At 34.3% G+C, this 13,713-nt stretch overlaps 1 protein-coding gene across 2 annotated transcripts; it reads right to left on the bottom strand.

Annotated features, from left to right (window-relative positions):
- Nucleotides 1-784: 784 nt before the first annotated feature.
- Nucleotides 785-13,713, bottom strand: LOC119631444 (inositol polyphosphate 5-phosphatase E). 2 transcript variants are annotated; one of them, XR_005246654.1, is made up of 7 exons: nt 13,025-13,713; nt 4,015-5,426; nt 3,827-3,955; nt 3,098-3,755; nt 2,781-3,034; nt 2,422-2,713; nt 785-2,360 (listed from the first exon to the last, which is right to left on the bottom strand). XR_005246654.1 is itself a non-coding variant. In XM_038023649.1 (6 exons), the coding sequence occupies exons 2-6, from the start codon at nt 5,232-5,234 to the stop codon at nt 2,605-2,607; spliced, it is 2,370 nt and encodes a 789-aa protein (XP_037879577.1). In that variant the 5' UTR covers nt 5,235-5,426; nt 13,025-13,713; the 3' UTR covers nt 785-2,604. The 2 variants fall into 2 exon arrangements, 1 of the variants encoding a protein (XP_037879577.1); XM_038023649.1 differs by having other exon boundaries at nt 785-2,713.

Below are 13,713 nucleotides of genomic sequence, written 5' to 3'. Positions count from 1 at the left end.
TTAACGAATTGCATCGAAAAATTTATTAATTGTGCGATATTTGTTAAATCTAGGGAGGCACACAGAAACAGAAAGAAAGAAAGAAAGAAAGAAAGAAAGAGAGAAAGAGAGAGAGAGAGAGAGAGGAGAGGAGAGAGAGAGAGAGAGAGGAGAGGAGAGAGGGAGAGAGAGAGAGAGAGATTTTTTATGCTGCCTTAGCTTAAGTAAAGTTGAAAAATTCTAGTAAGAAAACATTTGCTCGAGATTGTTTGGATATTTTTCTTAATTTCTACATAAACAGTGCTTTTCACTTAAATTACCAGATTATACCCAACAGCGATAACCAAATAAATTATAGAAATTGTTAATAATTTAAAACAATGTTTATACTGTTCTTTTCCTTTTTTTTTTTTTTTTTTTTTTTGATTTTGAGAAGGATTTCTCAAAAAACTAAATTATAATATATATAATACTTTACACGGAAACAGGTGCGAATTCCACAGTCATTTCCTCTTGTCACGCATTTATGTACAAAAACAAATTGTCGAGAGAGCGAATAGTATTTTAAAAATTCTTATACTCGAACTCATCATTACGTCATTGGTGATAGTTTTAAAACTTAAAAGATTTTCCTTCATCAGTTCATTAATTTATCAAAACTGTAATCGATTATAATCATAGGGAAGAGATAAAATTTAAACTACATATCTTCTACTATTGCATGAGATGATACACATATATATAAAAAGAGGAAAGAAAGAAAGGAATTAGTCCTCGCAGACATATTTACATAAACATAATACTTTTGCTTATAAATATAATTGAAACGCATTGTCGCCACGTCATTATGTATGTATGACGCTGCATAAATTTATATTAGATATTTTATCTAATATAAGTGACTTTATAGCTTCTTTCGTAAATTCAACGGATTCGAATGAAAACATGAACATCCGTCAATCTGCCTTACGATCTTGTAGCGATAAAACAGCATTTCCGATAAATTGTTACTTCAATATTTCAAACTGCAATTGAAACTCATCGAGTGCTTACAGAATCTAATGAGAAATAGACAAAAGGACGAAAGAAGAACGAGATCCGTGTAGGTAGACGTTAACGTTACCGGCCAGTTATAACGTAGTATCAACTTGTGAAACCTATTCTGACAGGCAATAACAATTCATATTTGACAAGCCAATCTCGTGATGTCTCCTGTGCATGTCGGAGTTAGAGAGGAATGGGAGCGTATAGTTACAAGCAGAAGAGTAAATGATATTTGTGTACGTTCGACTTGGGAGTGAGAACATCTAGTGCGGCGGTAGAGACCAATTCAACTAAGTTGTTGTAATAACGCGGTTAGGTACGATTCAACGATGAATTGCGTTAATGTTTATCGTGGAGTGTATAAGCTATGCCAGAGCAAGCGAGAAAGTCGATTAGGGTAGTATTAGAGGATCAAATCTTTATCATATTTATAGAGTGCTTGCCACAGAGCTTTAAGCACAGGACAGTTTACGCGATCACTCAAACAGGTCGCAGGGTTATTTTCTTATGCATAACTCTGAACTGTTTCGTTCTCTAACCTTGGTGGGATATGAACGATGTAAACCGTGCGGATACCATGTTGTTTGTTGCCGCCTCCGTAAAAAACCCAAGCCTTTGATTGCTTCTTTTGATAGTTCGAATGCATGTTACAATTGAATGAAAAAAAGCCAATGTTCGTGAAACCAAAATACACGATTATAAGATGCGCAAGGAAACGCTTTAATCACTTAAATCGGGTAAGAGATCCTATTACATCCAATAAAAATAAATGAAAATATTGCACTTTTTAATTATCATTCGTCCTAATCAAGTGAACACAATATAGCCAATCAAGGTCCAGTGATTTGATAAATATCATGACAACACAATATTCCACAATTGTTGCCCCGAAAAATGAAAGCAAATATGTGATCATGTTTTGAATAACAGATGTTTCCAAATTTTTACGTACGTGAATATGAATTACTCTTCGTTTAATAAAAACCGAATACCGATAGAAATTAATTCAAGTAGTTGGTTGAAAAGTGTACAAAAATTAAAAAATTTTACTTTTGTATTTATACATATTTGCATAGATTTAAGTAGGGTTTTTGATATCGTAAGGTAAAAAGATCTCTCATATAACGAATTAATATCGCCTTCTAGCTACGTTTACGAAAACTTACTAATAATCCAATTCATAAGTAGTAAGCATTAAGAAATTCGACTCAAGCCGAATAAATTTCACGCTATTTCACGCTTTTTGTTTCAGTTCTTACTTAACTTAATTTATAATTTTAAGTAAAATAGTTTTAGTTATTAGGAAGTAAGATGTCAGTATCGCGTTTTTAAGGGTTCTGAAATTACATTACTTGCTCTCTAAATCTTATTTACTGAATAATAATAAGTCTTACTTACTGCAATTGCAGACAATAGTCTACAAGAACATGAAATTTCCGTTCATTGATATAAAAATGAAAACTAACATCTTACAGATGATGTATAGAAACTTTTCGATTTTTGATTGTAGACGCAATAGCATTTTATTCTATTCGCTCTCCAGTAGTGATTTTATTTGTGCTTATTTCCCCAGTTAAGTCTCTACTGTATTGAACATACCGCCGATGAATCGCTATACTGATTATTTAATCTTCTTTTCATACCTTCCAAGTATATATCACGGCAGAATAAACCAGCAGCCAATGGAATGCTATAATATATAAAGCATAGTAGAGTATAGAAATCGTTTACATTTGGTGATCCATTGGATTACTTACGAATCGGTGCCTGCCCTAACGCGAGTTTTGAATAAAGCCCAAACAGGTTTATGATCCGAGGTGATTATGGACGGCACTGAATCGTAAAGTAAACACTGAACATGTGGTTGTGACGGTGAAGTCATACCAGGCAAAATACTTTGACGGCGTAAGGTTAGACCTTGAGTTTGACGATATTTATATAGAATACGATCTGTATATGCTGGTGCACGTTGCTTCGATGAGGTATCAAAGTGCTGAGTACCAGGATCATACTAAAATTATAAAACGATTTGTAAACCTAAGTAGTAATTGAATTGAATAAAGAAACGAATCACCTTATAAGTAGGTGGAAATGTTATGTTCGCCTCCATGAAACCACGAAATGCGGCACCATCAGCCAAAACCGATGATAGCTGGTCCGTGTGCATATAACCATGAGGTAGATGCGAGGGTAAAGGAAATTTTGTATTTTCTATCCATTCTAGCAATTTTTCTCTCGGTTCTCCTAAACGAAAATTTAAATCTCCGCACCAGAAAACATTATCAAAATTTTGAGTAACATCCTTGTTCTTATGCCTCAAGTTAAGATTTCTAGGCAAGTCAAGAGCGTGTATGATGCGTTTAACGTCGGATACACGCTCTTTGACCTTTTGCTGATGAGCGGTTAAGTGCGAGGTTACAAATAGCATGGAAGTACCGAAAAGGCAAAATGATATAGCTACAGCCCCTTTGGTGCGAAATGCTGAACCGGTACGCACCGACATGCTGGCATCTTCGGGAGCCGAGCAATACCATATTAAATCGCGGCGCATATAAATCGCTAAATGCAATGTACCTAAAGTGGTAGAGTGGAAAAGCACATGAGAAGGCCCAAGAGTCTCCTGTATAGTAACTTCCCATTCAAAACGATCAGGACTAGATTCTTGAGTGCCAATAGCTGCAATATCGGGTACATGTTCGACCGAGGCTGGTAACACGAAATCGTTCATTTGCCTGAAATGTAGCGCAAAAGTAAAAACATGTTATTACCAAAATTCTCTAAGGCTCTCTTTTTTAAAAATCACTTAGGTGGACTTTGACCGTTCATATTCCACGTGCCCACAAATATGGTTACATCTTTATTAGGCAATACTTTGCACAATTCACTGGGACCTAATAATGATGACGAGCCCAGACGACCGTCAAGAAGACTTCTGTGTAAATATTAGAGAATTTCGTTAAACTTATGAAATTGCCAGAGAAATTTACTTACCTTTCTCGTGCTTTTTCTGTCGGTATTAAACTTAGGACTTGTGCAGCCATTAAGGCCTGCCGCGCCAAACCCGAACTGGAACCCTGTCTTTGCACTTGGATATTCTCATGTGAAAAGAAGCGAAATGGTTGATGATCTTCTTCTTGACTTAGCTGTAACACCTCGATAGGATGAGCAGCTATATTCGGTGAGGACATGTGCTGCGGAGTGGTGGCTCGTTTAACATGCGATTCTGTTTCCAATGGAAATTCTTTGCCCGGTGGATATAATTTTAACCGTAATCTTGATCGACAATCCGAGACATCCATAGGACGTATAGGGCTACTAATACCCATAATGATTTTATTAACATTCGGCGAGGTACTGCACCCGCTAGCGCCACCAGTGTTCGATATTAATAAATCATTGGGTATACTTTTTACCGAATTACATGACGGCGAAATACGATTGTGTTCATCATCGGCAAATAGTGAAGGTTTCGCCGTGACCGGACTTTGCGGTGCGCTGGCGCATTCGGATAGTTGGTTACCAATTGCTTGCAAGCAAGCGTAATTTGGATTCATTATTGAAGAGTTCATAGACAAAGAAGTACTCTCTATAGTGTTCCAATTTAACGACAGATTCTCTTTTCTATTTGCTTGACCAGCAATTTGATTGGCATTATAACGTACTGTCACCGGTGGTGCAATCGGCTTTTTTTCCGCTTTACAACACAAACTAAATTGATGGCTAAAGCGATTATGATTCGGAGATTTGTGTTTTGAAGTTTTTCGCAAAACCACACTATCACCCATACTTCCGCCGCTACCGCCACCATCACTTTGTGAGCCATCACCATTATAACGCGTTACATGATCCCTACTTTTACTCGTTCTAATTTTACGATGAAAATTTATCAAACCGCTGCTATGAGACTTCTCAACGCATACTATCTCACTATGCATATTAATGGATTTAACATTTGCCGGCAAAGTTTGACTTTTTGGCTTTGGGATACCGTTTTCAGATACTGGCTGGTTATGCTCCATATTATTGAGATGACATTTAGCAAATCGTGTATCATTTATTTGCTCTTTTTGCATAAGATCATTTTGCAATTGTGGCTCAACTTTGGTGGAACGCTTAGATAAAAGGCCCAATATCCCGCTACCCGGCTTTTGACTATGCTTTGGACTAGAATTAGCACTAAATAAGCGCTCTTCACTGTTATCGCCTTGCATGATGCAAGATAATTTTTAATATTGTTTCCCCTCTTTTACTTCCACTTTCTGCTTTTAATACCTTCAGCCGCGATTGAAAGAATACAGCATACTTTTTGGAAACGTTAATATGGAAACACTGTTGCATATATCCAAGAGAATGTAAGCAATATGTAATAAAACCGTTTTACGAGATAGAATTTGACTCTTGCTCTGTGAAATAATTTTCAAATAAAAAAATATATACAAATAAAAAATCCATCTAAAATTTTGCGCTTGATTTTTTGCAAATATTCGCGACAAGTGATCATAAGAAAATCGAATCGACCTATTAGCGATTTTTTGCTGTTACAAAAATAAGAAAAAGAAAAATTTTTTTGAAAAATTTTTTGCGCTAAGATAAACTAAACGAGATAGATAATTTACTGAATTTATTGTGAAAAAAAAAAGAAAAAAAAATGGATAATTTTCTAGTGTAGATAAAGTTACGATCGATATAAGGCGCCGTGATTAAGACGCTCTATTGTGCTGATGTATGCGTTTGCATGTTGACAAAAAAATTGGAGGAAGCTAAGGAAAGAAGCAGCGGCAGCGGCATCGGCAGCATTCGTCCAGCGTACGATTCATTTCACTCAATCTACAACATCACTTATTCACACACAATCTGAGAATTATGGTTTAGGCACAAGGCCGCCTCATCTCGTACGGGAGCGGTTATCTAAAATTCCCCTACACAGGCGAAGCTTACGCCCGCAATAGAAGTGCGTACACTTCGTTTCAAATTAAACTAAAAATAACTCTTTGCCTAGAAGAATAGAAGTTAGCGATAATTTATACCAAGAGTTATCTAACATAGAAATTACATAATCGAAAACAATTGTCTCGAATGCATCTATGGCAAATTTAATTGCCGCTAATTCTTCGCTTAACAAAATCTACATTGTCTACATTCCGTCGTCGAATTTCGTGAAATTCGCGACCTTTTAATCACAAGTTGTTCCATTCCACGTAATTGTAATATTTCAGACTCTGTCATTAACAATTTATTCATGTTTCATATAATATTGTTAATTTATAGTCTGCAATCAGTTCAGCCTTTGCTGAAGGCTCATATTGTCATTGCTTGTATTCTGGATATAATAATATCAACTTTTGATTATATTAACATGAAAATCTATTCGAAAAAAGTCTAATCTACTCTTTTTGATCCTTTCTATCTGATTCCGTAATTATATGACCTTTATCTTTATAAGAATATGTTCATTAGCCACGATGAAGATGTCGTCCATAGGAGATCTTCCAAAGGTGCTTCTCAGAGCTCTCTCTTTATTTTTTGATTTTTAAATTGCTTCCTAACAATATCTCTCGCTTTTGGGCTATGCTGGTGATATTATCATTTTCAATTCTCATTTTCATCCGCCATTGATATTGTCTCTCTCGACGTGAGTCGCCTCTGCTCACACTTTCAATTAATAAGACTAACTGCGTGGAAAAACTAGAGAGACTCTATCACTCCACTTCTCATGTATATGGTTCGACTATATCCTTTGTCATGCACCCCGTAATCCTGACACAACCTTCTATCGAGCTTTACAGTTGTGTAATAAATTTTGTACTGCTGTCGTTGGATTAGATTTCCTTGGTTTTTTTTCGGGACGAATATTAATTTGATTATATTTTTCCAAAACTTATGCGTTATCAATAGCACTAGCTTTGAGCTCATGTGCATGTGTATGCATGTAGCATTTCGATTTTCACGGCTCGGTAAAAATGTTTGCTTGGCCTGATCGGTGTGTATTTTCTATGGTATTTGTGTTATTGTAATTTTTTTCTGGTACTTTAGACAGTAGGACGACTAATTCCAATTAGTTTTGCTATTTCTTCGTACGATTTCTCCTCACTTCTATCTAACTCATATAATCATATTTCACTAACCCCTTGAGAAATTGCTTTGCCTTTTTGTACATTTTGTAATATTTTAAGGGAACTAAAAAAAAAACAAATTCATTTTTTTTGATAAATTGTTATATTATTTAAATGTACGACAAGAAAACAAGTATAAGAACTAAGTACGATTAAGTAAAGGTGTTTCTTTCCGAAGCTTCTTGTGATACGTTTTTGCTGTGTGTACACTTGTGTTTCTATGGAACAAAACTTTATCTTAAGTTAAAAAGAAAAATCTTAAAATGAAATAAATTTTTTGCCGCCGAACCCATTTTCTAAAGTTTGAATAAAAATTTTACACTACTTTGTTTGTGTGTTCTTTATACCCTACACTTCTTGCGGTATAAGAGCATATTACATATGTGCAGATGAAATTGAGATGCACACCCAACCTTTATTAGGCCGATCGATTTAGAATCAGTTTTTGTATCGATTTAATTTCCCGTCCGTCTATCTGTCCGTCTTGATTATTGTTATTCCTTCTGCAGGCCGGATACGTTTAATGTATCTTGATGAAATTTGGTACGCAACACCGTACCAACACCGTTGATGGTTCGGATGTGACGCCTTATTTCAAAAAGTAACTGTTTTAACCGAAGTGAGGTAGGGTATATAATGGTGGAGCGTGGATAATGTAATGGTTTTACTTGTTTTATTTAAATTATAACACATTATTATTATTACTCGCATATAAAATTTTGTTCAATTACATGACGTAAACGTTATCTAACTACCTATTAAATGCGCATATTAGATTTAGTTACAAGTTCATCATGTTGCAAGCTTCTAACTGCTTGTTTTCTGCTTTTTATACCCAGAAGTATATTCATTTTGGTGAAACGTCTTCAACGCGCAGGAGGAAGCTTCAGAGATCCCACAAACCGTTTGTCTGTCTGCCTATCGATGTAATCTCTATGGTAAACGATTTACTTAAAATTTGCAAGAAACATTGGAAGCTCTTGCGCGCAGGTTGATATTGAAGTGGAGTGAGCCAAATCGGTCGAAGGACGTCTCTACACTGTACGACAAAAACTGAGAACATCTCTTTGTTTCAAAAGAAATAAAAAATTGAGTTTTTGCCCATTACTCCTGAACTATAGCAGATAAATGTCCGAAAATAGGAACACGCATTTTATGGGCGATGCTGTAGGTTCCTGCAGAAGAGTGGACAAAACGGTCACGGCTACCCTATATTATAGTGTATGAAAATTTAATTTTTCCGATCTTTCCATTAGTCTGTCTATCTGTCTGTCTGTGGTAAACATTCTCACGATAGTGAAAATAGAAAATATCGCCCGCAAATTGACAAAAGCATTTTGAAGTGACTTAAGCTCTTCACACAACATGCCTACAACTTTTATATTCAAAATAGGGAAAAACAGCCGCGCCCACTCATTATTATAGAGCATGAAAATGTATTTCTTTCGCGTTTTTTTTGATTTTTTTAGGATAACGATCATGGGTATAAAGGATTCGGTCACGACTGAATATAATTTTCTTATTTGTTTTTTTTTTTTTTTTCTTTTCAATTTCTTTTAACATTCATTTCATTCATAATGAAATTGCTCTGATTTTTGTGAAATCCCGAGCGACAGACAATCAAAAATCGCATTAGATATATAAGACATATTTTCAGTGATCGTAAAACTCTTATCCAATTTAAGTCTGACCTGTTCATTCATCTGACTCTCTCTTACTCCATATAGAAGAAATTGAACTGGACATATATCTGGAATATCTATTTGACTTATGACCTATGGGAAAGTATTAAATTATGATTTGACTACTAAAAGGCGAATGCAAAAAAATGATTGCGATTATCGAACTGGCGTATCCCCCACCTAAAAAATGCATTACCCCTTACCCTGCGTTGAGCGTCAATTTGTTGGCATAAAACGGAACAAAATTTTCTCACATGTTTTTTGTTTTTTTATTTTTTTTAGTATTCATAAAACATGTGAGCATGAGTTTTCATATAATATTAAAATCAAAAGCAAAGTCACGCGTAACTAGTTTAAGAACTCATGTGAATTTCTCTCTTTCTGTTTACTTACTTATACTGTTTTTTTCTTTTCGGTTGCTTTTAAATTTCATATAAACACAAATAAATTGACATTTGTGGTGCAGTGGCGTAACAGGTGCTGTCAACCTAACCATAACTGTATTCTGGGCATTTTCATACACACATCTGGTGATAGCATTGTTTATGCAATTCGCCAGACATGATGCTTAAATATTGATGACGTTTTACTATAATTATTTCTTGGCTTGAGTTCATATATTCGCAATGTCTATAATTCTTTCTTTTTTTTTTTTTTTTTTTTTTTTTGTTAATTATTTCGGGTTTAGCTTGCTTTAGCTGTGTGGGGCTATATATTACAAAAGTATTCGTAATAGCTAAAAAATAATGCTGATATTGAATCATTGCAAGTAAAATATTTTCTAGATATTTATCTAGTTAATCGATTAAACTCGCTTATAATGTTGGTACAAATATTTTCCACCTTCTACACAAAAACATATATTCAACTTTTATACTTAACTCTCAACTTTTATCAAATCAATATAAAGAAAAAAAGAAAAAGTAGCAGAAGGTGAGCATCGATTCGCAATTTCCTGAAACACTTTATTCACACTATATTCACACTTTTGCAGCTTGTATTTCGAAGAAGTGTAGAATATGACACGAAATTCTGGGAAAAATGGTCTAAACAAATACAACATAAATGGACTTAAAACGTTTATATACATATATACTGTATAACATATGACATATGACATATGACATATCATAATAATATATAACATAAGACGAGGACGGAGTATGTTGTGAATAAAAAATTGATCTTTCTTGATTAGACCGCAAACTTATTGATTTATGTGATACATATATGCAGACAGTAATGTAATAACATAGTCATATTAAATATCCTGCACCAAATTGCCTAATATTTTATATAGTTATATGCGTTTTACGAAGAATACTCGGATATCAAACCATTTTCAATACTCTTCCTCGCTGGGTCAAAGCGAGCCACTGTACGAAATTTCAATAAAAATATTTAGAAAATTAAGACATATAGGTCAATCATAAAACAGTCATCACGCAGTCAGACGGAGAGACGGACTTAAACCGATTAAAGATGATGAAAACCTGACATGCATTTATAACAAACGATGGCAGATATAAAAATCTTCTAAAAACAAAGTTGTCCAACATCTTAATTTTTAAACGATCCGTTTGTCAATTTTCGCAAGAAACGTATTTATAATAAACTGATAGTTTGTATACAAAAGCAAAGCGAAATGAAAGCAAAGTCGTGTAAATGTAGTAGCACGTAAATCGAGAGATACATGCGTACGTATGTACTAAATTCAATACGAAACAGATTTTGAAAATAAAACCGATTTGATAATGGCCTCAATGAACGTTTTCGAAAAAGTTTTTAAAGTTTAATAGCAAACCCATAAAGCATTTGCTGAAGTCAAATAAAGCAACCACCATGCAAACTGAAGCCCTGGTTATAATTACTTACTTTAACATGCAGACCAGCTTTAGAGAATAACGTCCTCCAAGCCAGGATTTAAAAAAAAAAAAAAGAATTTTATTACTATCTTTATTATACCTATGGCGTAAGGACGAGGGGTATATTGACTTTATCAAAACGTTTGCAAGCTTCAGTGCCCCCACAAGGTACATATATCCTTGATTAGCAACAAATTCTAAAACGATATAACCATGTCCGTCTATCTGTCTGTCTATCTCGCTCTCCGCCCGCCTGTATAATGTTGTAAACATTTTCCTGGACGCAAAAATGAAGCTTCCGACTTCAACTTTGGCAGAAACATTAGAAGTTCTTGCACGCAGGATGATATTGAAATGGTAAAATACGATCGAAGAGCACGGCTACAGCACTGTATGATGCGAGGACACTTCTGTTTTTCCCCAAGCAATAAAAAGTTGATTCTTTGCTCATAAACTATTCCAGGCAAAAATTTGACCATGTATCCTATAAGCAACGCTGTACAAAAATTGAGAAAAACGGGGCACGCCTACTTAATTTTATAGTGTGTCATATTTAACGCACAGAAGAAACGTTCTGAAACTCTAGAAAGTTGTTAAATTCTTAGTCAGTTTGAAATTTAGCATGCACCTAAGCATGTCCGTCCATTCATTTGTCCACCTGTCCGTCTGACGAACTGTGTTAAGCATTCTCCCGTTCGCAGCAATGAAAATATCGCTTACAAATTTGGAAAGGAAATTAAAAATAAACCACCACGCCCATACGTCTATATAACAGAGAGCGTCAGCATCTGGGTTTTCTGTATTCTTTGCTTGTTACTCTTAAAGTACAATACATGCACCATGCAAATTTCTACTTACATTTTACAAATAAGGTAAATCAGCCGCGCCCACTCAATATTATAGGGTGTGAAAATCTAGTTTTTTTTCCCCTTATTTTTAGGATATAAAAGATTCGGTCACGACCGAATATAATTTTCTTACTTGTTAGCTTATATGTATGTTACTATAGTGGCCACCACGGCGTATGAAAACTTTATCACATTCTATATAAGCAACTGTTCGAAATTCTTTCTATTCGTACGAGTTATTAATCGAAACAAATCCCAAATTACGCTCAAACAATAAGAAAATTATTCTTATCAAGTTTTTATTTCGTGCCCTTCTTTTACTAAGTATCTACTGCATGTATCGTGAACATATAATATTATATATATATTTATATATATGTATAAATAAAATGAATACATTATTTTCATAAAAATAAATTGTCTTGGGTTGTTATTATACAATGCAATTTTCATATAAGTACCCAGATGTTGTATTTATACAAAATGTTCATTTAATCTATACACAATAAAATGAAAAAAATCGATAATATTTTTGTAAATTAGTATCTAGGAATAATAAATAAAATGAAGAAAAAAAAAATGTCAATAAAATGCAACAAATTGCAATGACACCACACTCCTATTCTTAACTGAAAACAAGCAACAAAAGTATTCACCTTAGGGTGAATCTTCGATATAGAGCAACTTGTTGTATGACTTTGTATGATTGCGGATGTACATAAAAACTTCAAATGTACGCTATGAACTTTATTAAAGCAACCTACAATTCGATCTTTTTCTTTTTTAAATCTATTCCGTTCTGTTTTCGCGAATAGCTTTCCGTATACGATGCATAACACTGAGGTAATGTTTCTTGCTAAGTGTAAGAGATACGGCGGAAGGAATTCATAATGCAGAACACCACGATAATCCGGGAAAACCGTTAATATAATTCTGATTTTTGAGCGATTTGACGCAGACGTGAAGTATCTCTTATGCTCGATATGATCGCGCAATTTTGACGCGAATAGTTGTCTTACTTTTTGGGTACAGTATTATATGCCAAAGGGCATCTTCATTGCGGTGGGAGACCTGCGGTAAAGTTAAATCGATTCAAGCTCCTAACTTGATCAAGCGAATACACAACTACGCAACAATATATTATAGGAATGATATATGATCTGAGAAGAGAGAAAATACTACCTACACTGTGACGATCAATGATGGGGCAATGCTAGCTAGCCCGTCACTATACTTGCGTGTTATCATTCGAATTTATTGCAATTATGACTTTGCTGCTCTCTAACCGAAAACCGGAGTTAGTTAACTACTTTCTAATAATATATATATATATATATATATATATATATATGCGTAAATATAACATATATAGAAAAACTTTTTATACCCTAAGGGTTAAATAAGAAAACATTAAATGGTTGCTAGGTGGTGATAATCATGATAAAGAAAGGGCACAAGTTTACAAAGAGTAGAATAATAAAACAGTGACTCACTCAAATCTATGGCAGGTGAGGTACGTTAACAATAAAAGAAATTAATTGTTTGAATGATAATTGCTCGCATATTTGGCGCCAATAGGACGCAATGTTATTTCCGTTATTTCTATCACATATTTCTTCATTCACAATTTATCTCTCAATTATCGGCACACATTCGCACACATTCCGCAAACTTGAAATAGTGAAACTGCAAAATAAGTATAAATTTTTATCAGTTCTCAGATGTCACAAAGCACACATATATATAATTAAGAGATTCATGTCCTAACTCTCGTTTACATATGTCTGTGCCATCATAACGCATGGATGCAAAATAGTTAAGCCTTCATTTCACTTCTAAATATATTCAAAATTTAGAAGCTTATTGTTGAAATGCCATATGGTCGCGTAATCTTTCGCTCAGCTACTCAGAGGTAGAAGAGGTATGTGATCATTGTTTTGGAACCTAATTGGTGCGTATACTCAAGATTCGCCCTAAGGCATATGAAAATTTTTCCCAGTTGTGTTCATTTATGGCATTTTCGTTGGACATTGCATTTAATTTTTAATAACTTTTTTGTAGACCTGCAAAAGCACGCACATACACACAGAACTTTTAAATTTATCGTTTATATGGAAACGAGTTTTCCTTTTTGATATTAAAAAATTTCTTCTTACTTAAATTCAAACTTCGATAAACTTTT

The sequence above is a fragment of the Glossina fuscipes genome, unplaced genomic scaffold (assembly GCF_014805625.2).
Source record: "Glossina fuscipes isolate IAEA_lab_2018 unplaced genomic scaffold, Yale_Gfus_2 1, whole genome shotgun sequence".
NCBI classification, from domain to species: Eukaryota; Metazoa; Arthropoda; class Insecta; order Diptera; family Glossinidae; genus Glossina; species Glossina fuscipes.
The sequence above is the reverse complement of the archived record's forward strand: the minus strand, read 5'-3'. Positions and strand labels throughout refer to the sequence as shown.

Coding starts and splice junctions, on each gene's coding strand:
- LOC119631444 (XM_038023649.1), bottom strand. CDS start 5,234: ATGCAAGGCGATAACAGTGAAGAGCGCTTATTTAGTGCTAATTCTAGT. Junction 3,756..3,826: donor AACGGTCAAAGTCCACCTAA/GTGATTTTTAAA, acceptor GCTACATTTCAG/GCAAATGAACGATTTCGTGT. Junction 2,714..2,780: donor GTTAGGGCAGGCACCGATTC/GTAAGTAATCCA, acceptor TATATATTATAG/CATTCCATTGGCTGCTGGTT.